The sequence below is a fragment of the Coregonus clupeaformis genome, chromosome 26, assembly GCF_020615455.1.
Source record: "Coregonus clupeaformis isolate EN_2021a chromosome 26, ASM2061545v1, whole genome shotgun sequence".
Classification (NCBI taxonomy): domain Eukaryota; kingdom Metazoa; phylum Chordata; class Actinopteri; order Salmoniformes; family Salmonidae; genus Coregonus; species Coregonus clupeaformis.
Genome location: NC_059217.1, coordinates 43,938,645 through 43,964,255, shown reverse-complemented (window position 1 = coordinate 43,964,255; position 25,611 = coordinate 43,938,645). Strand labels below are relative to the sequence as shown.

Genomic DNA, 25,611 nt, shown 5'->3' with positions numbered 1-25,611 from the left:
GTGAAACCGGTGAGTTATGAGCCTGGCATGCAGAGCCCCGACGGCCATTGGGGATCCTCCTGTCCCTCTTATGAGAGCTGAATAATGCAGGCAGGTGACGCTCCCAGGAAGCAGCAGCAGAGCACACTCAGCTAGCAGCCACGTCAATAGCCGAGCAATCGATGCCTGCCTAGTACAGAGGGGGTTCTGGGTCTGCAAAAGCAATAGGGCCGCCTGTATCACTCAGTGTGTCATCATCTCTGAGCGAAGGCTCGATTAGATCCTCCCTCGGCCTATCAAAGTGGAGGGGCAGTATCTGCTCCCAGAGATTCTCTGATTTAGAGAGAGAAACAAAAGGAGGGTGAAATCCGGAGCGGCTCTTTCATCTGATGCAGCCTGATCTAACCAGGGGGAAGTGCTTCTTCTCTGCTTCTGCCTGTACTGCTCTTCTTCTCTGCTTCTGCTCTTCTTCTCTGCTTCTGCCTGTACTGCTCTTCTTCTCTGCTTCTGCTCTTCTTCTCTGCTTCTGCCTGTACTGCTCTTCTTCTCTGCTTCTGCCTGTACTGCTTCTGCTCTTCTTCTCTGCTTCTGCTCTTCTTCTCTGCTTCTGCTCTTATTCTCTGCTTCTGCCTGTACTGCTCTTCTTCTCTGCTTCTGCTCTTCTTCCCTGCTTCTGCCTGTACTGCTCTTCTCTGCTTCTGCTCTTCTTCTCTGCTTCTGCCTGTACTGCTCTTCTTCTCTGCTTCTGCTCTTCTTCTCTGCTTCTGCTCTTCTTCTCTGCTTCTGCCTGTACTGCTCTTCTTCTCTGCTTCTGCTCTTCTTCTCTGCTTCTGCTCTTCTTCCCTGCTTCTGCCTGTACTGCTCTTCTTCTCTGCCCCACCGCCCACCGCCCAAACCTCTTCAGAGAGCTCTCACACAGAGCCTGTCACTTTTTCTCTGCGCCAGCAGGCTTTGAAACCCATTCTTTTATTAGAGATCTTCAATTATTCTGCAGCGAAGGGGGAATTAAAAATGAAAGGCGGCGGGTGTGCAGACCGACGCAGAGAGCGCTCCCCAATCAGGTCACAGGTTCTCTCTTCTCTCGCGTTTGTTTTTCCTCGCACTCTTTTTTTTGTCATCCGTCTCGTTGGCTGTTTTCTTTTCGTTTTCTTTGAAGCGCCAAAGAGGGCCCTGACAGGAAATCAATTTGATCCCTTTGTCTGTCATCGTGCTGCGAGAGGCGTCCCTTGGCCCGCCCCCTGCTTTATTTTCCCCCTCACGTTTCTCATCAGCCACAGGCGTCCGCTGCGAATGCCTGTGTTAATTAGGCCCTTGTAGTGCAGCGGGAGGGGCAGGGTGGGAGCATGTCTGCCCAGATTCACTGGTGACTCTCCTCGCTGCTCGCTCCCTGGCATGTGGCAGGGAAAGCTAAATGAGTTTAGTTATTTACATCCCCTGGAAGTCCACCTGTAGCAGCACAGCAAGCCAGCAGGGTTTATGTGTGACTGAGTGGAGAGGAGAACCTGTTCAGGGGCTAACCGTGCCAGGGGAGAGGACAACCTGTTCAGGGGCTAACCGTGCCAGGGGAGAGGACAACCTGTTCAGGGGCTAACCGTGCCAGGGGAGAGGACAACCTGTTCAGGGGCTAACCGTGCCAGGGGAGAGGACAACCTGTTCAGGGGCTAACCGTGCCAGGGGGAGAGGACAACCTGTTCAGGGGCTAACCGTGCCAGGGGAGAGGACAACCTGTTCAGGGGCTAACCGTGCCAGGGGGAGAGGAGAACCTGTTCAGGGGCTAACCGTGCCAGGGGAGAGGACAACCTGTTCAGGGGCTAACCGTGCCAGGGGAGAGGACAACCTGTTCAGGGGCTAACCGTGCCAGGGGAGAGGACAACCTGTTCAGGGGCTAACCGTGCCAGGGGAGAGGACAACCTGTTCAGGGGCTAACCGTGCCAGGGGAGAGGAGAACCTGTTCAGGGGCTAACCGTGCCAGGGGAGAGTACACTCAGTACACATTGAGCTGGAGCTAGCTGCTGTAGGCTAACCATCAAGTAGGAACGGTATCTCTCTCTATTTAATGGAAGTCATGCTTGTGGAATCAAGATGTTTGAATGGAATCCCATTTTCCACAGAGGTGCAGCGAAATAAAAAGGAATGATCTGTTGGAATGGGGCGTATTAAACAACAAATGTGTTTGATGTGGCAAGATCTGTGGAATGAAACGCGTGCGCCATATGCTTGTGAAAGCTCTTGAGCCTAGCCCAATTAATGTTTGCACAAGCACACTAGTGATGGGGGGAAAAAATCGATAGTTGCATATCAGGGTAATATTCTTTTGCAATATATTATTTTTTTGACAATATTGCAATATTATTTTTGCGCTAGTTTGCTGTACCTGCACCAAAACTCGCAATACATATCGTATCAACACTTAAGTATTGTGATAATATTGTATCGTGAGGTCCCTGGAAATTACAAGCCCTAAAGCACACATGAACATGGCGCTTGTAGTAAAATGGAGATGGCATTTTCAGTGAGCGTTAGAAGGCAACCCTCTCCACACTGTTGTAGTCAAGTCTATCTCCAAGCAGTCATCACTCCTCTGACAGGAAAGAGTCTTACTTTCCCTCCGTTCTGTTGCCAAGGACAACATCTGTCTGTCAGATTTTCACCTCATATCCTAAATCTCAGAGTATCTTCTGGGAAACAGCGGGAGTAGTCTACTAAGTTGCTATAGTGTTGGACTTTACTTCAGACTAGTATTCAGGACTAGTATCAAGCTATTATCTCAAATTGAAGCATTTCCAGCAGAATGATAGCCTGTGGAATTCCAAACCCTTGAAAACGAAGCAACATTATTTCTGTGACGGTAAGCTGTGTTGCTCCTTCACATGACCCTGTGGTTTTGAAATGTCAGAAGCGTTTCATCCACCAAGTAATCATCAGTGCACTTTGTACACACACCCTCATCCTAAAGAAACTGACATGGTTACCTGATTTGCAAAAAATTCTAAAAACTTGTCTACACACACACACACACACACACACACACACACACACACACACACACATATATATAAAAATATATATATAAAAATCAAAAAACACAGTCATAGGAAGCTCAAATATAACATCCCAAATCAACCAGAAAAACAGTTACATTCATCCACAAGTCCCCAATCAATGCTTTAAATTGGCCGAACTGCAAATTTAAGACATGAGGAATCCAAATAAATGTTCAAATGCCACCCACGGACCCACCATACCCTACGCCAATCCCACCACAACAACCAGTATATCAGTTCACTATGTCTGACAAGTATACTGAACAAAAATATAAACTGAGTTACAGTTCATATAAGGAAATCAGTCAATTGAAATACATTTATTAGGCCCTAGTATGAAAAAAATGTATGCACTCACTAACTGTAAGTCGCTCTGGATAAGAGCGTCTGCTAAATGACTAAAATGTGAAATGTAAATGTGATCTATGGATTTCACATGACTGGGCAGGGGCGCAGCCATGGGTGGGCCTGGGAGGGCATAGGCCCACCCACTGGGGAGCCAGGCCCAGCCAATCAGAATGAGTTTTCCCCCACAAAAGGGCTTTATTACAGACAGACAATACTCCTCATGCTGTTTTAATCAGCTTCTTGATATGCCGTACCTGTCAAGTGGATGGATTATTTTGGCAATGGTGAAATGTTCACGAACAGCGCTGTAAACAATGTTATGCACAACATTTGAGAGAAATAAGCTTTTTGTGCATATGGAACATTTCTGGGATCCTTTATTTCAGCTCATGAAACATGGGACCAACACTTTACATGTTTATATTTTTGTTCAGTATAAATGTGTTTTTGTAATATTTTCAGTGGACATTGTTTTTAAGTAGTCCTTGTGCATAGAGTTGTATGGTTTGTTTAACTTTGCGATCATTTGCTTTTGTTTATCATACATTTAAAAGTGACAAATCTGAGTCTCAGCATCACTCTGTTACCGTGGACTTGCCCAGATTCTTTTGGAACAATTTCCATGTAAGGAGGGTGTTACTGAAGGACAATGAAAAGAGAGAGCGGAGCAGCTAGTGGACATTTTGTAATCACGTCTCATCCTGCTGAAGTCCTCCGACTACGCTTAGTTTCATTAAGTGTTGAATTAGAGGCAGTTCACCAGAAAGGCGGTTCTCAGAATAGCTCTGGCATCCTGCTTGCAACAGAATCATCTACTGTGTCATTTCAAGCAGCACAAATAGTCTTATTAGATTCTATGTTATCTTTTGAACACTGTCTTTTCCTGACATTGCAGAATAGAGTTCTTTTAAAGTCACAGATTGATAGCCAGACAGCTAGGCCTAAGTGTTTTATCAAGTAGAACCCATCCATTTTTGCAGTATGTTTTGGCTGTCTTTTTGTGACTGGATTCCTCCTGGTTCTGTGGCCTCTTAAGTCTTTGTGTTGGGATTGTAGTTGACAGGAATGCGTGCACCTCTCAGCATGCTCAAGCCCTGTGACTAACTAAAGGATTAGACCAGACTACTTAAGAGTTTTTTTTTTTTTCATATTTTCTTTCACCCCGTCTGACCTTCTGGCTTCACAGCCAATCAAGCGCAGACGGAGCATTTTACCCTGCTGCTGACTAAGCGTGTCGAGTTCAACAGAACACTCGGCAACACAGCCAGAGCTATCGTAGCTAGAAGGGAGGAAGGAAGGACCCAATGCTGAAAACAGTGGCTGTATGGATGGACATCTATCCGCTGCCTATATCCTTTTTCCTGTGAATGGAGGATTTTGTTGTAAAGTGATTTTTTTTTGTTATTTACCTTTCCATTTCAAGGATAATGCCAAAGCAGAGTATCTAAAAAGGTCAGCCTTTGACAAATCTACTTTGTTTATGGTACGTGTCATGCATCTCTATTAGACTATGCAAACGTCTCGAGTGCCCCTCTGTGCGAGTAGGATCATTGAATCTGAGCTTTATTTTCTCACACATAGTCAGGGGTTTAATTAGCATCTGTGATAAGTCAATAATGGCATGACAGCCCTTTTATGGCTTACAGTAGTCCTAAACTGTAGGCTATGGTGTGGAATCTGACCCCTCACCCACCACCCATCTGTCTCTCTGTCTCTCTCTGTCTGTCTCTCTCTCTCTCTGTCTCTCTCTCTCTCTGTCTCTCTCTCTCTGTCTCTCTCTCTCTGTCTCTCTCTGTCTCTCTCTCTCTGTCTCTCTCTCTCTCTCTCTCTCTCTCTCTCTCTCTCTCTCTCTCTCTCTCTCTCTCTCTCTCTCTGTCTCTCTCTCTGTCTCTCTCTGTCTCTCTCTCTCTCTGTCTCTCTGTGTCTCTCTCTCTCTGTCTGTCTGTCTGTCTCTCTCTCTCTCTCTCTCTCTCTCTCTCTCTCTCTGTCTCTGCCTCTCTCTCTCTCTCTCTCTGTTTCTCTGTGTCTCTCTCTCTCTGCCTCTCTCTCTCTCTGCCTCTCTCTCTCTCTGTCTCTCTCTCTCTCTCTCTGTGTCTCTCTCTCTGTGTGAAAAGCCTTCCATTGTCATGAAGGGGTGAATGGGTTACACCAACGCATTCATATGATAAGTGCCTTGAAAAGAGGGCTTGTGAAAGAGAGTTGTTTTTGACCCAGTGTTAGGAAAGCAAAAGCGGCAAAGGGCTGTGATCTGCCTCAATGGAGGCAAAGGGCTGTGATCTGCCTCAATGGAGGCTTTGTGTCAGGGCCCATAAAATGCCTGGGTCTTGTTTCGCTCATTATTGGTCTGTCACATGTAAACAGGGTGGGGAATACCAATAGCTCAGAGCAAACTGGTTAAGAAGAAGGCCCATGCCAGACTGTCTCTTTTTTACCTTACATTTTGGTCTGTTTGATCGTAAAGGCTGACTAAGATGAACCAGAACTTCCTAGCGAAGAATTCTGGCACAAAGTGTTGGGCCTAAGTGTGTCCTTTTTGTATGTCAGGTCCTCCCACCCCCACTGATATGAATGCAAATCTATTTCTGTGTCGCATTAAATGTCTCACAATGTAGAGGTAGCCTAATAAGAGCATAGCTGCTTCATCGAGACCTTCCTTACAGATCATTAATGCTGACATTATCATCCATTCTTTCCATTAGCTTTATATAGAGCAAAGAGGGTAAGTGGGCTTTGATGCCAGCAGGAGAAGTCAACCTTGTTTTGGTGCTATTGTTGACCGCAGTGGATTGATAAGTCATGGTGCTAATTAGACCAAATATCCGGTGAGTGGGGGAGCTCTGGTGAGGAGCTCGGAGCTTGATCTCTGGGTCAGGGTTTGTGGCTTTGATGATTTCAGAGGTCTCTTTAGTCTTGCCTGACGTCAACCTGCTGGTAAAAGAGGAAATGGACTCCATATGTGTTTGGGGTTTGTGGAAAACCTCACCCTCCCTTGTAAAGCCCAGCTCACTGTTGGGCATGTGGCTTGTAAACCTCTCCCTGAACTTGAGAGTGCATTGAGGAAGCTTGGTTATTGTTTTCAGAAATGGTACCGTTTATGACGAGCAAAGCTATTGCACCTACACATTAGGTCAAATACACTACACATTAGGTCAATGAAGACTACACATTAGGTCAATAAAGACTACACATTAGGTCAATGAAGACTACACATTAGGTCAATAAAGACTACACATTAGGTCAATGAAGACTACACATTAGGTCAATAAAGACTACACATTAGGTCAATAAAGACTACACATTAGGTCAATGAAGACTACACATTAGGTCAATGAAGACTACACATTAGATCAGAAAGACTTTCCCTCAGGCACCTGTTTATGAATAATTCTTTGTACACATTGTCTGAAAGTGCTTTGGAGGTTTACAATACTTTCTGAAAGTGGATACTTTCTTTCCTGCCATGCTTTCCTGTGTGACAGGATTCTAATATCTGATGATCTCATTATAGTTTATCTTGGAATGTTAGAGCTTGACTTTTGACTGCAGAATTTTCACACATTTTCTCTTCCTCTCTTTACAGGGCAAACATGTGGGTTACTGGGAAGGGGATTCCGAGAAGCCCCTGAAGCTGCTTCAACCCTTCTCCCACAGCAGTCTGAGGAGGTCAGACTCAACTGTGGTGCACCTGGGCCGCTGGCACTAAGATGTCCCTAAGCAGTGGCACTGCAGGCGGGAAAGGTGTGGACTCTAATGTGGTGGACACTTATGACAGCGGCGATGAATGGGATATAGGTGTTGGCAATCTGATCATTGACCTCGACGCGGACCTAGAAAAGGACAAACTTGAGATGTCTGGCACTAAAGACGGCGGGGGCGTGGCTGCCCCTCCCAGCGCCGTAGCAACTCTACCCGACAACATAACATTTGTTAGCCCCATACCCGCTGCTCAAGGCAAAGAGAGTAAATCCAAATCGAAGCGTAGTAAGAACTCAAAGGACGGTGGTAAGGCCTCAGACGGGGCCAAGAAAGACGCACAGGTGCGAACCCAGGGCGAGGTCACGGGACCCGCCGTTGGCACAGGTCCCACGGCAAATGCAAACTCTGGAAAGGGTGCTGAGAAGAGCAGCAAAGCCTCCCGTAATGTTTCTAGTGGAAAGAAAGACAAGGAGGCGGGCTCTGGGAAAAGTAAGAAGGAGAAAAGTGAATTTGTGACTACTACTGAGAAGGAGGTAGGTGCCCCAGTTCTGCCTTTGGCATGTCGTGGCGTTCCATTTGAGGGTACGCAAAATACAGACTTGGCTGTGGCTGAGCAACTTGGGAATATCGCCCTGGATTCCACACGGATTGTTGTACCACCGTTAGCCATTAAAAGTGAGCCAGAGGAGATGGACAACGGTGAATGCAGAAACCCGAAGAAAGTGAAAAGTGAAAAGGTAAGAAACAAGCTGTCTTGTGTCTTCGGTTTTGCGTTTGGCTGCTGTTTAATCAACTGATTTGAATGGTGGCAGATGCTGGCTGTTTGTTTGCTGCTGGAGTATTCGCATATCTAGCTCATTTTGACATGTGATTTATTACATTTTAATGTAGCACTTTGCTTCCAAGTGGAGTGAGCAACAGACGTAATCTGGTTCTCTGTGTGGGGGATAAGAGCTTTGTGCTGTCTCTCAACCTCTCATGTAATCACTGAATTGGATGGGTGTTAAGTAGTGCATGGAGCTCAATCTTAGCTCTAATGTCTCCTCCTCAGGGGACTTTTACGCTCTGCTGTACACACCCCAATCTCCCAGAAACAAGTGAATTATGTTCTGCAAGACACAACATTGGCATCAGTCTGTAGCACTACATACCGCAGATGCCTGTCCTCTGTTTGCTAGTCATTTCGGCAATGGGTTACTGCTCAGGCCCTTCATTGCAAACCTTCTGGTGTTCTCAGGCACTCAAATTGGCAGACTTGTTTTTATTAGGCTATGGGTTGCTTGTTGACATGGTGGGGGGGAGGGATGGTGGAAGGCTTCAGCATGCCGGATGCCAAAGATGTGAGAAGCCAGAGTTCCGCTGCTCTCTGATAAGGTTTCTGACATGGGCCCTGGAGAGTATTGAAAAGGAGATCAGTTCCACCTGTCGGCCATATGTCACCGCCAGGCGCTGAGACTAAAGTGATGCTCCAGGAGCAGTGTCCGATGTCTTGTCCTGGCAGCAGATTTTTTATTTAGAGCATCGAATAGCCTCAGCTTTTCCCAGCCTGCACTTAGTCAGCTGGGGGGCACTTCCAGGCTAAAGTTACCCATTAGACGTAATTACTGGCTACTCATCTCCAAGTCATGTCGAGAGTAGGCTTTTCAAAGTGTTCATCGGATGGCACTTGGTGGATCGACAGGAAAAGGTATCAAAGGTGCAGTCACTTTGAGCTGTGTGATAGCTGCTTCTGCTGCAATGAAGAGGCCATCCGGATCCCAATGAAGAGGCCATCCGGATCCCAATGAAGAGGCCATCCGGATCCCAATGAAGAGGCCATCCGGATCCCAATGAAGAGGCCATCCGGATCCCAATGAAGAGGCCATCCGGATCCCAATGAAGAGGCCATCCGGATCCCAATGAAGAGGCCATCCGAGTAAACAGTTCATATGCGAGTAAAGTATTACCGTATAAAAAATAACATCACATCAGCTGTGATGGAAACAGGAAGTTTCTGTACAATTTTATAAATGCAGACAGATCATTTGTTAGTTCGACATGGTGGGATCTTTTAGTGTCGGTAAAATTATTTATGTGAGAAATGGCGGTGGAAACGACTTCATGCGCAAATATTGATATAATAACCATCATATCGAAGTACACTTGGAGTCACACGATGACATGTTGTGTGGTCCTCCCACTACGACTCCACGGGAAAACATGCAGTTTATTAAGCTACAGATGAAATAAGTTATGATGAACTTCACAGGGTGGTGAAAGTTCACGGTGATGAGCTTGATGCTCCTTTCCAACAAATATTGATGGTCTTATTCTGGTGCCATGATGATCGATGCTTGACTGCCGTTTGACAAAAAAATATTCTCGCTCTTATCCATAATAATCCCGTCATGTAGGCTAGCCTACCCACACTGCATCTGGGAGCTGTCTAGAGCGCACGTGCCATGACCAGAGTAGGCACATTCACTATTTAACGCAACAGTTCTTGTGACAAAACTATCAGTAGAGTTGAAAATGGGATGGAAACACATTGAACTTTAGATTTTTATTCAGTACATGAAAACGTAAGCGAAAAAGTACATTTTATGTCATCACGCACAGATTTTTTTATCCGCAACAAGTCCACAGGTGCATATTTTCTTTTATACAGATTTTAGAATATTCGCATGAAAATATGTTGCCAATTGCATGGAAACTTGGCTACTGAGAGGGTTTTCTGCTTCCGCTGGATAGAAGAAGCCATCTGGATCCCACTGAGAGGGTTTTCTGCTTATCTTTGGAGCTTTGGGACTGCTGCCTCAGGCTATCTGAACTCTCAGCGGGAGGTTCCGTGTGTTGTCTTGCTCCATGTTCATCTAATGGAAGGTCAGTTCAACTCACTCTCGCTGTCTTGGGTGGGGAAAGAGGAGGGAGGAGAAGAAGCAATTCAGACTCCCTCTGTGAGGATCATGCCAGCAGGACAGGAAATCCGGTGACAAAGGGACAAGATATCTCAGTCGACCCTCTAGAGAAAAAGGGTCTAGGGTCAATAAGTAATTTGTTGTTTAGACACATTTAAAGGCTTGGTTGACCTAAAATTAAAGCTAAGAACATCGCAATGGCTACCTCGACAAACCCATGTATTTGGCAGAAATCCTTAAGCCCATCCTCCCCGTTTCCATAGTGTCATCCTGTGTGGCCTTCGAGGTCTGATCAATGGGCCATTTCTGACATGATGTAGTCATCAGCACCCATGCTACAGTCATGACCGTCACATGCCTCTGTCATGTTTGGACAACACAGGGATTTTGCAGTGCCCTGTTACAGGCATTAACCTCAGTGATGATGATTGCATGTTTCCACTTTGTCAGCGATGGAATTACTTGAGGTGAATGAGAGATTCTCTTTTTTAAATCCCCCATAATCCGCTTTTGGACATTATTTAATATGCTTTTGGACATTATTTAATATGCTTTTGGACATTATTTGAATGTCTCCCCGTTGTTTACAGTCTGTCCCGTCTCTTAAGACAATATGGTCCTAAAAACCTCATCGCTTACATACAGTGGGGAAGAAAAGTATTTAGTCAGCCACCAATTGTGCAAGTTCTCCCACTTAAAAAGATGAGAGGCCTGTAATTTTCATCATAGGTACACGTCAACTATGACAGACAAATTGAGATTTTTTTTCTCCAGAAAATCACATTGTAGGTTTTTTTAATGAATTTATTTGCTAATTATGGTGGAAAATAAGTATTTGGTCACCTACAAACAAGCAAGATTTCTGGCTCTCACAGACCTGTAACTTCTTCTTTAAGAGGCTCCTCTGTCCTCCACTCGTTACCTGTATTAATGGCACCTGTTTGAACTTGTTATCAGTATAAAAGACACCTGTCCACAACCTCAAACAGTCACACTCCAAACTCCACTATGGCCAAGACCAAAGAGCTGTCAAAGGACACCAGAAACAAAATTGTAGACCTGCACCGGGCTGGGAAGACTGAATCTGCAATAGGTAAGCAGCTTGGTTTGAAGAAATGAACTGTGGGAGCAATTATTAGGAAATGGAAGACATACAAGACCACTGATAATCTCCCTCGATCTGGGGCTCCACGCAAGATCTCACCCTGTGGGGTCAAAATGATCACAAGAACGGTGAGCAAAAATCCCAGAACCACACGGGGGGACCTAGTGAATGACCTGCAGAGAGCTGGGACCAAAGTAACAAAGCCTACCATCAGTAACACACTACGCCACCAGGGACTCAAATCCTGCAGTGCCAGACGCCATAGAAAATCTTTGGAGGGAGTTGAAAGTCCGTGTTGCCCAGCGACAGCCCCAAAACATCACTGCTCTAGAGGAAATCTGCATGGAGGAATGGGCCAAAATACCAGCAACAGTGTGTGAAAACCTTGTGAAGACTTACAGAAAACGTTTGACCTGTGTCATTGCCAACAAAGGGTATATAACAAAGTATTGAGAAACTTTTGTTATTGACCAAATACTTATTTTCCACCATAATTTGCAAATAAATTCATAAAAAATCCTACAATGTGATTTTCTGGATTTTCTTTTCTCATTTTGTCTGTCATAGTTGACGTGTACCTATGATGAAAATTACAGGCCTCTCTCATCTTTTTAAGTGGGAGAACTTGCACAATTGGTGGCTGACTAAATACTTTTTTTCCCCACTGTAGTTCCACTTTTTTTCCTACTAAGCTCCCTGCCGCAAAAATGGGGGATCATTCTGCCGCAAAAATGGGGGATCATTCTACTACAAAAAGGTCTGCATTTCCTTGCACAATGCTCTAAACAGGTCATTTAAAATGCACCGAAGACTGTGGCAGTTTAAAACGGAATTCAACAATATTCAAACATTTATTGAACTTAATGAATTAATTTGCCCAAGTTTATCATAAGGTAAAATGCATCAGTGAGTCGTATTTTCTGGAACTCTCTGAAAACGTCACAGGAATGCTCCTTGTGTGTGTGTGTGTGTGTGTGTGTGTGTGTGTGTGTGTGTGTGTGTGTGCAGTGCGAGCGTATTCACACTTTGTGTAGCTTTTAGCGATGATGCTAATGCTAACCGTCTCCTGGTAGAGATGGAAAGGCTTTCCCAAAAACATTCACTATAAATGCTAACTACAAAGTAGCCTATGCCTACCTGGCAGAATGATATCATGATTATTTGCCTCAAATCTGGTGGTCATTTGTCACATGCGCGATACAGGATAACTACACTCCAAAATAAAAATAAATTAGATTTTTCCTAGACCTCCTGGGAAAAAAGTCATCATCTGATGTGGTTTAAGCATTTCTGTGGACTTAGAACATCCAATTGTTTCGTTTTTCTATGAAAAAAGTGTGATTTTTGAGAGTGTAACCTGAAAAAAACAGTGAAAACTGAATTTGGGGAAAAACAAAAACGTAATCGGGCAAAAAATAAAACAGATTTTATAGGACCCTACTGTTACCCATGCCTCCTAATTAATTAGCAATGCAAGAGGTTTATGTAATTTCTAAGCTAAATGCCTCCCTCTATAAAATTGTCTCTTTTTAATTTTGAATCAGCACCAGGCACTTTCCTCACTGCCAGTTACTGCAACCTTGTTGGAGTTCAATGGACTCTACTATAGAGAGAGTGCTTTATGCAAAGGGGTTTTAAAGATGTCTAGCCTTCCTCTCTCGGCAGTGAATCCAGACATTATTTATTTAGACTCTATTCGAACAAGTTTGATAGTTAGATTGATAGAGCAGTGGTTTTCATTAATAGGTATTTTTGGATCTCTCTCTCTCTCTATCTCTCTCTATCTCTCTCTCTCTCTCTCTCTCTCTTTCTCTCTCTCTCTCACCCCCTTCTCTCGCTCTCTCTTTCTCTCTCTCTCTCTCACCCCCTTCTCTCGCTCTCTCGCTCTCTCTCCCCCTCTCCTCCTCCTCTCTCTCTCTCTCTCTCCCCCTCTCTCCCCCCTCTCTCTCTCTCCCCCCCTCTCTCTCTCTCACCCTCTCTCTCTCACCCCCTCTATCTCTCCCCCTCCCTCTCTCTTTCCCCCTCCCCCTCCCTCTCTCTCCCCCACTGCCCATGGTAGCCTGTGACTGGTGCTGTTGTATTACAGCACATTCCTTAAACAGGCAGCTCAGGGTTAGTCAGGGCTGTGCAGAGGGAAGGTGGGGCTCAGGGTTAGTCAGGGCTGTGCAGAGGGAAGGTGGGGCTCAGGGTTCGTCAGGGCTTTGCAGAGGGAAGGTGGTGGGGCTCAGGGTTAGTCAGGGCTCAGGGTTAGTCAGGGCTGTGCAGAGAGAAGGTGGGGCTCAGGGTTAGTCAGGGCTGTGCAGAAAGAAGGTGGGGCTCAGCGTTAGTCAGGGCTGTGTAGAGAGAAGGTGGGGATCAGGGTTAGTCAGGGCTGTGCAGAGAGAAGGTGGGAATCAGGGTTAGTCAGGGCTGTGCAGAGAGAAGGTGGGGATCAGGGTTAGTCAGGGCTGTGTAGAGAGAAGGTGGGAATCAGGGTTAGTCAGGGCTGTGCAGAGAGAAGGTGGGGATCAGGGTTAGTCAGGGCTGTGTAGAGAGAAGGTGGGGATCAGGGTTAGTCAGGGCTGTGCAGAGAGAAGGTGGGGATCAGGGTTAGTCAGGGCTGTGCAGAGAGAAGGTGGGGATCAGGGTTAGTCAGGGCTATGCAGAGAGAAGGTGGGGATCAGGGTTAGTCAGGGCTGTGCAGAGAGAAGGTGGGGATCAGAGTTAGTCAGGGCTGTGCAGAGAGAAGGTGGGGATCAGGGTTAGTCAGGGCTGTGCAGAGAGAAGGTGGGGATCAGGGTTAGTCAGGGCTGTGCAGAGAGAAGGTGGGGATCAGGGTTAGTCAGGGCTGTGCAGAGAGAAGGTGGGGATCAGGGTTAGTCAGGGCTGTGTAGAGAGGTGGGGATCAGGGTTAGTCAGGGCTGTGCAGAGAGACTCTCCCGTTTCTCCGGACTGACTGGTCTGGAGCTGTGAGCGGACCGTGGGACCGGCTTGGTAACCTTTCTTTCTCTGTTTTGCAGTACTGCAGCCCTGGTTTCCTTCTACACTAGCACCACATAGCAGAGCTCCAGTGGAATATGCCTGCACCAGACATAGCCTCAGACACAGCCTTGAGGACAGAGTCAAAGAACAACTAGCCTTCATCATTGAAGTGGTCTTTTTGCTCACAGAGGAGCAGGGAGATGGAGAAAAATAGTATAAACCTAGGGACACCCTGTTGAGCAGCGGCACACTGGAACTCCGCATAGCAGGGCAACTGTCTCTCGTACACACGCACACAGCCTCAGAAGCCTTTTGATCCGTGATCTAGAAGGTGTTCGATACCTCTGACCCTCCAGTCCAGACTCTTGTTTCCCCTCTAAACACAACCCCCCTCCAGTCCAGACTCTTGTTTCCCCTCTAAACACAACCCCACTCCAGTCCAGACTCTTGTTTCCCCTCTAAACACAACCCCACTCCAGTCCAGACTCTTGTTTCCCCTCTAAACACAACCCCACTCCAGTCCAGACTCTTGTTTCCACTCTAAACACAACCCCACTCCAGTCCAGACTCTTGTTTCCCCTCTAAACACAACCCCCCTCCAGTCCAGACTCGTGTTTCCCCTCTAAACACAACCCCCTCCAGTCCAGACTCTTGTTTCCCCTCTAAACACAACCCCACTCCAGTCCAGACTCTTGTTTCCCCTCTAAACACAACCCCCCTCCAGTCCAGACTCGTGTTTCCCCTCTAAACACAACCCCCCTCCAGTCCAGACTCTTGTTTCCACTCTAAACACAACCCCCCTCCAGTCCAGACTCGTGTTTCCCCTCTAAACACAACCCCTCCAGTCCAGACTCTTGTTTCCCCTCTAAACACAACCCCACTCCAGTCCAGACTCTTGTTTCCCCTCTAAACACAACCCCCTCCAGTCCAGACTCGTGTTTCCCCTCTAAACACAACCCCCTCCAGTCCAGACTCGTGTTTCCCCTCTAAACACAACCCCCTCCAGTCCAGACTCGTGTTTCCCCTCTAAACACAACCCCCTCCAGTCCAGACTCTTGTTTCCCCTCTAAACACAACCCCCTCCAGTCCAGACTCGTGTTTCCCCTCTAAACACAACCCCCCTCCAGTCCAGACTCGTGTTTCCCCTCTAAACACAACCCCCTCCAGTCCAGACTCTTGTTTCCCCTCTAAACACAACCCCTCCAGTCCAGACTCGTGTTTCCCCTCTAAACACAACCCCCTCCAGTCCAGACTCGTGTTTCCCCTCTAAACACAACCCCCTCAAGTCCAGACTCGTGTTTCCCCTCTAAACACAACCCCCTCCAGTCCAGACTCTTGTTTCCCCTCTAAACACAACCCCCTCCAGTCCAGACTCATGTTTCCCCTCTAAACACAACCCCCTCCAGTCCAGACTCGTGTTTCCCCTCTAAACACAACCCCCCTCCAGTCCAGACTCGTGTTTCCCCTCTAAACACAACCCCCCTCCAGTCCAGACTCTTGTTTCCCCTCCAGAGTAGGGATGTGACAAATGTAACAATTTTCTTAATGTTTAAACTGCCATTTTTTAAAACCGTTTAAACACAATCATAAAATGGCATGAAGTCACAATTCAGATATGGCCCTGCTAGTGGGCAATGCAGTCCTGGCTACCTACCTACCAGTCGTCACTAGTTACCACAGCCACAAAGTCATAAAGCCTGTTTCTAAAATGTATCTTCTTAAAAATGTGATTTTAAAACTAAAATTAACCCCAACCTTAATCACACTGCTGACCTTATGCCTAACCCTAACCTTAAATAATATAAAATAAAAATTATGCATTTTTACGATATGGCCAATATTGACTTAGTGGCTGTGGTAACTAGTGTAAACTATGGTTGGGCTTTATACCGTGCAGTGCATTGGGAAAGTATTCAGACCCCTTGACTTTTACCACATTTTGTTACGTTACAGCCTTATTCTAAAAATGATTAAATTGTGTTTTTCCCCTCATCAATCTACACACAATACCCCATGATTACAAAGCAAAAACAGGTTTTTAGAAATGTTTGCAAATTTATATATTTTGAAAAAATACGGAAATATGACATTTACTTAAGTATTCAGACCCTTTACTCAGTACTTTGTTGAAACACCATTGGCAGCGATTACAGCCTTGAGTCTTCTTGGGTATGACGCTACAAGCTTGGCGCACCTGTATTTGGGGAGTTTTTCCCATTCTTCTCTGCAGATCCTCTCAAGCTCTGTCAGGTTGGATGGTGAACGTCGCTGCACAGCTATTTTCAGGTCTCTGCAGAGATGTTCGATCGGGTTCAAGTCCGGACTCTGGCTGGGCAACTCAAGGACATTCAGAGACTTGTCTCAAAGCCACTCCTGCGTTGTCTTGGCTGTGTGCTTAGGGGTCATTGTCTTGTTGGAAGGTGAACCTTTGCCCCAGTCTGAGGTCCTGAGCGCTCTGGAGCAGGTTTTTATCAAGGATCTCTCTGTACTTTGCTCCGTTGATCTTTCCCTCGATCCTGACTAGTCTCCCAGTCCCTGCAGCTGAAAAACATCCCCACAGCATGATGTTGCCACCACCATGCTTCACCGTAGGGATGGTGCCAGGTTTCCTCCAGACGTGACGCTTGGCATTCAGGCCAAAGAGTTCAATCTTGGTTTCATCAGACCAGAGAATCTTGTTTCTCATGGTCTGAGAGTCCTTTAGGTGCCTTCTGGCAAACTCCAAGCGGGCTGTCATGTGCCTTTTACTGAGGAGTGGCTTCCGTCTGGCCACTCTAGAGACAATCTCCTCCTGGATTAAGATCCCTGCTGTCTAATATTTGTTTTGTGCGCGCTGCAAACTGCGTTTTGAGATACTTGCATAACATTTTGAGCTGGGTATTGTCTGTCTTAGTAGTAAATGTTTGCATGCGCTCGTTAGCATTTGCCTAGCATCTGCTATGAGGATTCCTTAGGACATTTTGTTACCATTCTGGTAAATTTATGGTTTTCAGATTTTTTTTATTTAAAAAAATAAATAGCATCTTAAATATAGCGTCCCACTGTGTGCACTACCGGTAATACCGTATATCCCTGGATGGCACAGGTACGTATGAAGGTATGGAAATCTGAATACCACCTAACCCAAGTGGGGGAAACCCACTAACCTAACTGCTGTCCCCCATCCACTCAGCAACGATGGTAGTTAATGCCATTTTAGGTTCTCTGCTGTGTGCCTCTCCTCCATGTTCTCAGCTGTCAGTACATGGGACTTAACGTCCCACTTGTCATCAATGTGATGGCTCGTTGCAGTTGATGGATGACGGCGTGTTCATAGACGTCCAACAATCTGTTGTTAACGCCACGTATGGTGTTTGGTAGTTCACGTTTTGTACTTGCAGAGGGCAATCATTGTACAATTTCTCCATCAGGACCGTCATGGTTTTTCAACATGGCCTCTTGTAGTTTGGTTCTAGATATGCCATTAGGGTATTGAAGCTGACATCCACTACCATTGACAATGGCTGCATATCAACTGCAATCATTTCTGTAGTCAACGCTGTGATTTTCTCACTCTGTCCCTTATCGCACTGCTGCCAGCAACGGGTTGGATCTCACGGTGACTCCCTTTCAGCATTGCACCTGTACTGCCACTGTAGCTCAATTCCACCTCGCAAAGTTTGCATTTCAGCAGCTTCTCATTTAACTTCTCAAAGTATTGCCATACAGGACTTTACTGCAGTGGCTTCCCTGTCTCACTATGCCATGTTTCCAACTGCTACGACAATGTGATGATCTGGACCTGTTAGTGGTCGTTTTGTGATAACTGCACTGTGAATTTAATTTAGTAAAAAAAATTGGTTAGGTATTTTTTTCATGTATTTTTTATTTAACCTTTATTTTGACAGGGAAGACATATTGAGACCTAGGTCTCTTTTCCAAATGCACCCTGTATAATACAATATACAATACACATTAAGCACAACCTTGGTAAGCACAAATAAAACATCACAAATCACCCAGAAAAACAGTTAGTCATCCACAAATAAATCCCCAATCAATATTTACATTTACATTTTAGTCATTTAGCAGACACTCTTATCCAGCGCGACTTACAGTTAGTGAGTGCGTACATTTGAAGCTCTTCTAGCATATATCAGCAGGCAGAATCTTAATTATCCTTTTTATGAAAATAAATAAAATAAATCCAATGTTTGCTTAGTAAACACCCAGGATTCATTCATAATAATTTAAATTGCCCGAACGGCACCAGAACATCAAGATGAAATGTATTTTGAATTTTGTTCCAGCAATACGGTGCATTAAACATTTAACAATCCCAATGTGGGTTAAACTTTCACACCCCTAGTTTAGAGGTCAGCCCCACCATTCGTTTTCCAGCCATCCGTTCCGAGATGCCCGAGTCCCATTCTGATTACTGCAGCAAACTGGGCAGCAAAGGTCAGACAACGCTCGCTTCTTAAGTTCCAATCCCGTTGAGCTCTCAAATGGCCACCCCACGCGTCTAATGGAAGGGCAGTGCTCCCCCCCCCCTGCCTGGCTGCAGTGGAGCAGCGATTCCGCCTCATCAGCAAAAGGCTGGCTCCGGCTCTCACACAGGCCTTTATACAGCCTTGTATTCATAGAGTGTACAGCCCTGGACTTGGAGTAGAAAGCCCTGGACATGGAGTAGAAAGCCCTATAAAATCTGCCATGCGGAGAATGTGGGCGGAATCACGGAATCCAGACATTAAATAGGAATTCAATATTCCAAAATCTATTGAACATAGTAAGGAATCAACTAAATGTATTGAAAAGACATGAACAGAATGCATCAGTGATTCGTATTTCCTGCAACTTTCTGATGAGGCAAATGCCCGTATGTGTGGTGCACGTGTCTATCACTTTGTGTAGCCATTAGTGATGATTCTAGCTAGTGAAAACAGTCTTCTGGTAGATGGAAAGGCTTTACCAAAAACCTTCTCAATTAAATGTTAACTCCGAACATTAGGATATAATTGCAGAATTTCACAATGCTTACCTGGCAGAATTATATTATGATTAGTTTCATCAATCCATTGGGTATTTGATTTGCAAACTGTACCATCACATCTGCACTTCAATTAAAGGGTTACTACACCCAAAATCCAAATGTAAACAAAAAATCCCAGACCTAAAAAAATTTTTTTGGGGGGGTGGAAACCTGGAAAAACAAAATAGAGAAAATTGAATTTGGGGAAAAACAACGGAATCAGGCAAAAAATCTAAAGCATTTTATATGAAAATCTTGAATGCCAGGGCAGGCTCAGTCAAATGGGAGAAGTAGGCTAACATTCCTCTCTTCAGACTCCCCGGGAGACATTTCCATTTGTCATGTTCAGTGCCATTTTACGACGGAAAGCAGCCTTCCCTACCCATGGAAAACAAGCTATAATGCCACCACCACCGCAGTCCCTTTTCAGAGAATGTACAACCGCCTCATTGTGGTGGGTGCAGGCTCTCTTTCCTTTTTTGTGCAACACAGTTCAGTTCTAAATGGGATTCATTGAAGTGGATGCCTGTCTTGAAGTTGAGTGTTTGTGACTTCCTTTGAAATGGGGTGGCGGATAATTGAAAACACAGACTGAAAGTGCCAAGTTTTTCGTTTCTGGTGAGCTGCTCTCGTCAACGGAGCAGTTTCCAACCATGCCATAGTCCACTCAAGACCGAACCAACACAGTCAGCCAGATGCTCAGCATTACACATGGATCACATCCATAGCTGTGATTCTTTCAGCATTTCGTCTTCTCTATACATCAGCCATTTCGGTCAAAGTAAGGTTAGCATTTTAAGTTTGCCAGATAAAAACAAATGCTCGCCTCAGTTGGCCCTTGTAGCTTAAAGTTGTTTATTGACTGACGAAATCAAACAGCCGCCAAGACCTCTGTCTTTGAAGAAAGAAACTGAAAAACGCCCGAGACTAGCTCTCTGCCCCAAGGAGAAGTATTTGCTTGGTTTAGACGAGTGTTTTTGTTTTTTTTGTCTGTTTGAAAATGAGTTTGGCAGTGCAGCACCTACAGATGCTGCCAAGAAAGGCTATTTAAATTCTTCCCTCATCCAGCTGGCTGAGTAGCCTGCAGTGAAGTTGTGATGTCTGCTCTGCGATCAGTCTTCAAGTCTCTCACCACATCCCGATCTTCATGCCTAGCCCCTAAGGTCTGATCTTTAAGACTCACCATGGTCTTCTGATTGATCGTCACTCTATATATTGATATTGCTGGCGCGTTATAAGACATCTTAGGTAGTTTACTGTCAGTCTTTTAGACCAGGTCAAAATGTGAATACACACCATATGGCAACACAAAATGGCCACATAAAACCCTTTGGAAGCCATCTTGGGAAAAAGGGCCAAGAGGAGTGCACCGAGGGTAAGCTTCCATGAGTGCAGTGCATCTAGTAATTTTGCAGCATTATGGCTGTCCACTGCTTTCGTCAGGGTGGAATTCTTCTCCCGGCCCAGAGTTTACTCTGGTGGATAGGTGTGTTGTGTTTGGTGGAGGGTAAACTCGTGAAGCATCAGTCGGCCGTCACCGGGGCTCGGCTTGGACCCAGTTTTTTGGCCAAGCTCCTGCGGTGCTGTTCCTGCCGCCGGCCTGTTTGAAGCAACCCCCCCCGGCACCGCGGGACTCCAGTAAAAACACTCCACACTAATTGTTTCCCACATGTCTGTCTCCTCTCTACAGTAGAGCAAAATGGCTGAGGGCGCACAGCACAGGGATCAAGGGAAGAAAGCAAGGGCAATGCTTCGCTCAGTCTACCTATACAGTGGGGGAAAAAAGTATTTAGTCAGCCACCAATTGTGCAAGTTACAGGTCTGTGAGAGCCAGAAATCTTGCTTGTTTGTAGGTGACCAAATACTTATTTTCCACCATAATTTGCAAATAAATTCATAAAAAATCCTACAATGTGATTTTCTGGAGAAAAAAAATCTCAATTTGTCTGTCATAGTTGACGTGTACCTATGATGAAACTTACAGGCCTCTCTCATCTTTTTAAGTGGGAGAACTTGCACAATTGGTGGCTGACTAAATACTTTTTTCCCCCACTGTATCTCCTGCTCCAGTTGCTCCAAGGGCAATGCTTCGCTCAGTCTACCTGTATATCTACCAGTCTACCTGTATATCTACCTGTCTACCTGTATATCTACCTGTCTACCTGTATATCTACCAGTCTACCTGTATATCTACCTGTCTACCTGTATATCTACCTGTCTACCTGTATATCTACCAGTCTACCTGTATATCTACCAGTCTACCTGTATATCTACCTGTCTACCTGTATATCTACCAGTCTACCTGTATATCTACCAGTCTACCTGTATATCTACCAGTCTACCTGTATATCTACCTGTCTACCTGTATATCTACCTGTCTACCTGTATATCTACCTGTCTACCTGTATATCTACCAGTCTACCTGTATATCTACCTGTCTACCTGTATATCTACCTGTCTACCTGTATATCTACCAGTCTACCTGTATATCTACCAGTCTACCTGTATATCTACCTGTCTACCTGTATATCTACCAGTCTACCTGTATATCTACCAGTCTACCTGTATATCTACCTGTCTACCTGTATATATACCTGTCTACCTGTATATCTACCAGTCTACCTGTATATCTACCTGTCTACCTGTATATCTACCTGTCTACCTGTATATCTACCAGTCTACCTGTATATCTACCAGTCTACCTGTATATCTACCTGTCTACCTGTATATCTACCAGTCTACCTGTATATCTACCAGTCTACCTGTATATCTACCTGTCTACCTGTATATCTACCTGTCTACCTGTATATCTACCTGTCTACCTGTATATCTACCAGTCTACCTGTATATCTACCTGTCTACCTGTATATCTACCTGTCTACCTGTATATCTACCAGTCTACCTGTATATCTACCTGTCTACCTGTATATCTACCAGTCTACCTGTATATCTACCAGTCTACCTGTATATCTACCAGTCTACCTGTATATCTACCAGTCTACCTGTATATCTACCAGTCTACCTGTATATCTACCTGTCTACCTGTATATCTACCTGTATATCTACCTGTATATCTACCTGTATATCTACCTGTATATCTACCAGTCTACCTGTATATCTACCAGTCTACCTGTATATCTACCTGTCTACCTGTATATCTACCTGTCTACCTGTATATCTACCTGTCTACCTGTATATCTACCATTCTACCTGTATATCTACCTGTCTACCTGTATATCTACCTGTCTACCTGTATATCTACCTGTCTACCTGTATATCTACCAGTCTACCTGTATATCTACCTGTCTACCTGTATATCTACCAGTCTACCTGTATATCTACCAGTCTACCTGTATATCTACCAGTCTACCTGTATATCTACCTGTCTACCTGTATATCTACCTGTCTACCTGTATATCTACCTGTCTACCTGTATATCTACCTGTCTACCTGTATATCTACCTGTCTACCTGTATATCTACCTGTCTACCTGTATATCTACCAGTCTACCTGTATATCTACCAGTCTACCTGTATATCTACCAGTCTACCTGTATATCTACCTGTCTACCTGTATATCTACCTGTCTACCTGTATATCTACCTGTCTACCTGTATATCTACCTGTCTACCTGTATATCTACCTGTATATCTACCTGTATATCTACCTGTATATCTACCTGTATATCTACCTGTATATCTACCAGTCTACCTGTATATCTACCAGTCTACCTGTATATCTACCAGTCTACCTGTATATCTACCTGTCTACCTGTATATCTACCAGTCTACCTGTATATCTACCAGTCTACCTGTATATCTACCAGTCTACCTGTATATCTACCTGTCTACCTGTATATCTACCTGTCTACCTGTATATCTACCAGTCTACCTGTATATCTACCAGTCTACCTGTATATCTACCAGTCTACCTGTATATCTACCTGTCTACCTGTATATCTACCTGTCTACCTGTATATCTTGTGTAAGACAAGGTAGTCTTGACTCTGCTATGACCATGTTGTGTCAACAAAATCAAATTGAATATGATTGGTCACATACACGTTTAGCAGATGTTATTGCGGGTGTAACGAAATGCTTGTGTTTCTAGCTCCAACAGTGCAGTAATATCTAACAACTCACAACAACACACATAATACACACAATCTAAAAGTAAAAGAATGGAATTAAGAAATATATAAATATTAGGATGAGCAATGTCGGAGTGGCATAGACTAAAATACAGTAGAATAGTATACAGTATATACATATGAGATGAGTAAAGCAGTATGTAAACATTATTAAAGTGGCCAGTGATTTCAAGTCTATGCATATAGGGCAGCAGTGGAAAGAGTAAAGAGTAAAGAAATATAATTTTTTGTTTTTCTTTCCCCCTCCCCTAAACCTTGGAACGGTGTTGAGATGATTGAATTGTTTCCACAAATGCAGTTGGACGTCACCTGACTCTATTGAGAGCATGGCTCTCTGTTGCCTTGACAACACTCACAAAGGCTCTCACGGTTCATTTTGAGTGCAGAAAATGAGTATGTAGGCTATACTGACCCAAGGAAGGACGGAATCCACCTCTGTGTGGTGTGTATTGCGTGTCAGTGCCACCACTGCCCTCGCGCTCTCAGAGCACTTGAGGGATTGGCTGTTGTGACGAAAAGCTTGTTCTCTCTCCACATTTCTCTTGGTTTCGGAATGCCCCACTTTTAGAATACTAGGCTTGTTTGTTTGGCTCCCATGCCTAGATCTGTTCTAGAACCCCAACAATGCCTCGTGCCTCCTGACAGATGGAGCGTAGAGTACGATGAATCAAGATGGCATACTGCAAAGCATTTACAAATCATTCCTTCGTGAAAAGCCTGTTTTTGTATTTCTACTGTGCTGAAGGTAGTAAATGGCATATATATTGGCACTATACTAGGTATGGAGAGGCGTGTGTCTGTGGAGAGGGGGGGGGCTCTAATCCTGGACGCTGATTGGTTTAAACTGCATTCCATCCGGTGTCTATTCCATAAGTTACCACGTCTAAATCTGATGTTGAAATGCCTATTTACTCTGTTCCATCTGACTGCGCAATCCACTGTCTCATCATAGTATAGTTTTGACAATATCGCAATATTATATTTGTGCTAGTTGGCTGTACCTGCACCACAACTCCAGTATTTTTCCTTCATAGTTTGTTCTCCATCTTTTTAAACAGGGAGCCAATTAGTTTTCATGACTGATCAGAACCCGTTTTCTCATGTCTCTCTCTTGTCCCTCTGCAGCAGACATATGGTGACCAATATGTTTGGAACATCGGATCTCAATAAAATCACAGTATCGAATCGCAATACGTTTAGAATCGTGAGAATCGCAATACATATCGTATCGTGATATCGTATCGTGATATCGTATCGTGAGGTCCCTGGCAATTCCCAGCCCTAGAGAGGAGGTACACTGGTTCCTAAATATATTTACAGATATATCCTATGTAGGCCGATACACGAGCATGTTGTCTGGGGAGCAGCGTAGTGGGCAGGCTTATGGGTCACAGTGGCGAGAGCTGCTGCGATCCAGGACAACCCTGTGGATGTGCTTGGTGGACATATTTAATATCAGGATCCATGCCTGCCACATAAACACCCCTTTCCAACAGCTGGTCGTCTCCTTGACCTTCAGTGTGCTGCTGGCTCTGATTGGCTGCCCCCCCCATTTTGTACATTTTAAGCATCAAAGGAGCTGTTGTGGTGCGCGACCCGGTGGATTTACGTCTAGCGCTGCTCTTACATGAGGTAACGCAGACAACACTTGTGTTTACTGTTATGGTTTGGACTTTACATGGCGGTTTTATAAGGGTTCTGTCTTTGGCTTCGGAGCGCTTGTTTTTGACAGGAAGATAAGTTCTACCCACTTATATGATTAAAGCCAGTGACCTTGTAAGAGAGCGTAGTACGTCTGTTTTGGTTTTTATGATCATTTAGTTGGCTAACTTCGTCCCCTAAGGCCTGGGTAGTCTTAAGTGTATCTTTCTGGCAGGTGCAAAAATGTCTGGAATCCCACCCGACCAATGTGAGGTGCTGCCAGGGCTGTGCCATGTGGACAAATAGGCTAGGTCTGTATGGAGTGCTGAAGCGCAACCATACGAATATCGCACAATAACATGCACAATAACAAATTGGGGGGGGGGTGTAAAAAAAGTCAATCCACAAGTCTGTTTCCTTCATCCAGTACAGGGCTTTGTACAGATTAGGCTACCCACCTTCCAGGGACACCTACAGCGTGTTACAACACTGATTGAGACTGAGAAGCAATAGGCAGCCAGCTAGCCGAGATGATTGCAGAATACCACGGCTGCTTGTGTCCTTATTTGAGCTGGCAGTGGCAGCTCCTGGGGGCCGATCTCTGTTTAACAGCTGAGCTGTAAGATGTTATTTCTCTCATAACACTTCATTATTTGAAGGAACACATTCTACCCAGAGGTAATCTCTTCCCCATTGCACAGAGCCGTCGCCGGGTCTGTAGAAGATCCTGTATAATCCCGCCCTGCCATGCTGAAACAGGATTAGCTCTCCGAGTCTCTG

The 25,611-nt window shown here is 45.0% G+C and overlaps 1 protein-coding gene across 1 annotated transcript in view; it reads left to right on the top strand.

The window, feature by feature from the left end:
- LOC121540793 (zinc finger protein 609-like) overlaps positions 1–25,611 on the top strand; it is a 149,544-nt gene that overhangs the window by 46,291 nt on the left and 77,642 nt on the right. Inside the window, exon 2 of the mRNA XM_041849888.2 lies at positions 6,952–7,804. Coding sequence (XP_041705822.2) covers positions 7,076–7,804 — 729 coding nt within the window. The 5' untranslated portion in view covers positions 6,952–7,075. The remainder of the gene's footprint in view (positions 1–6,951; positions 7,805–25,611) is intronic.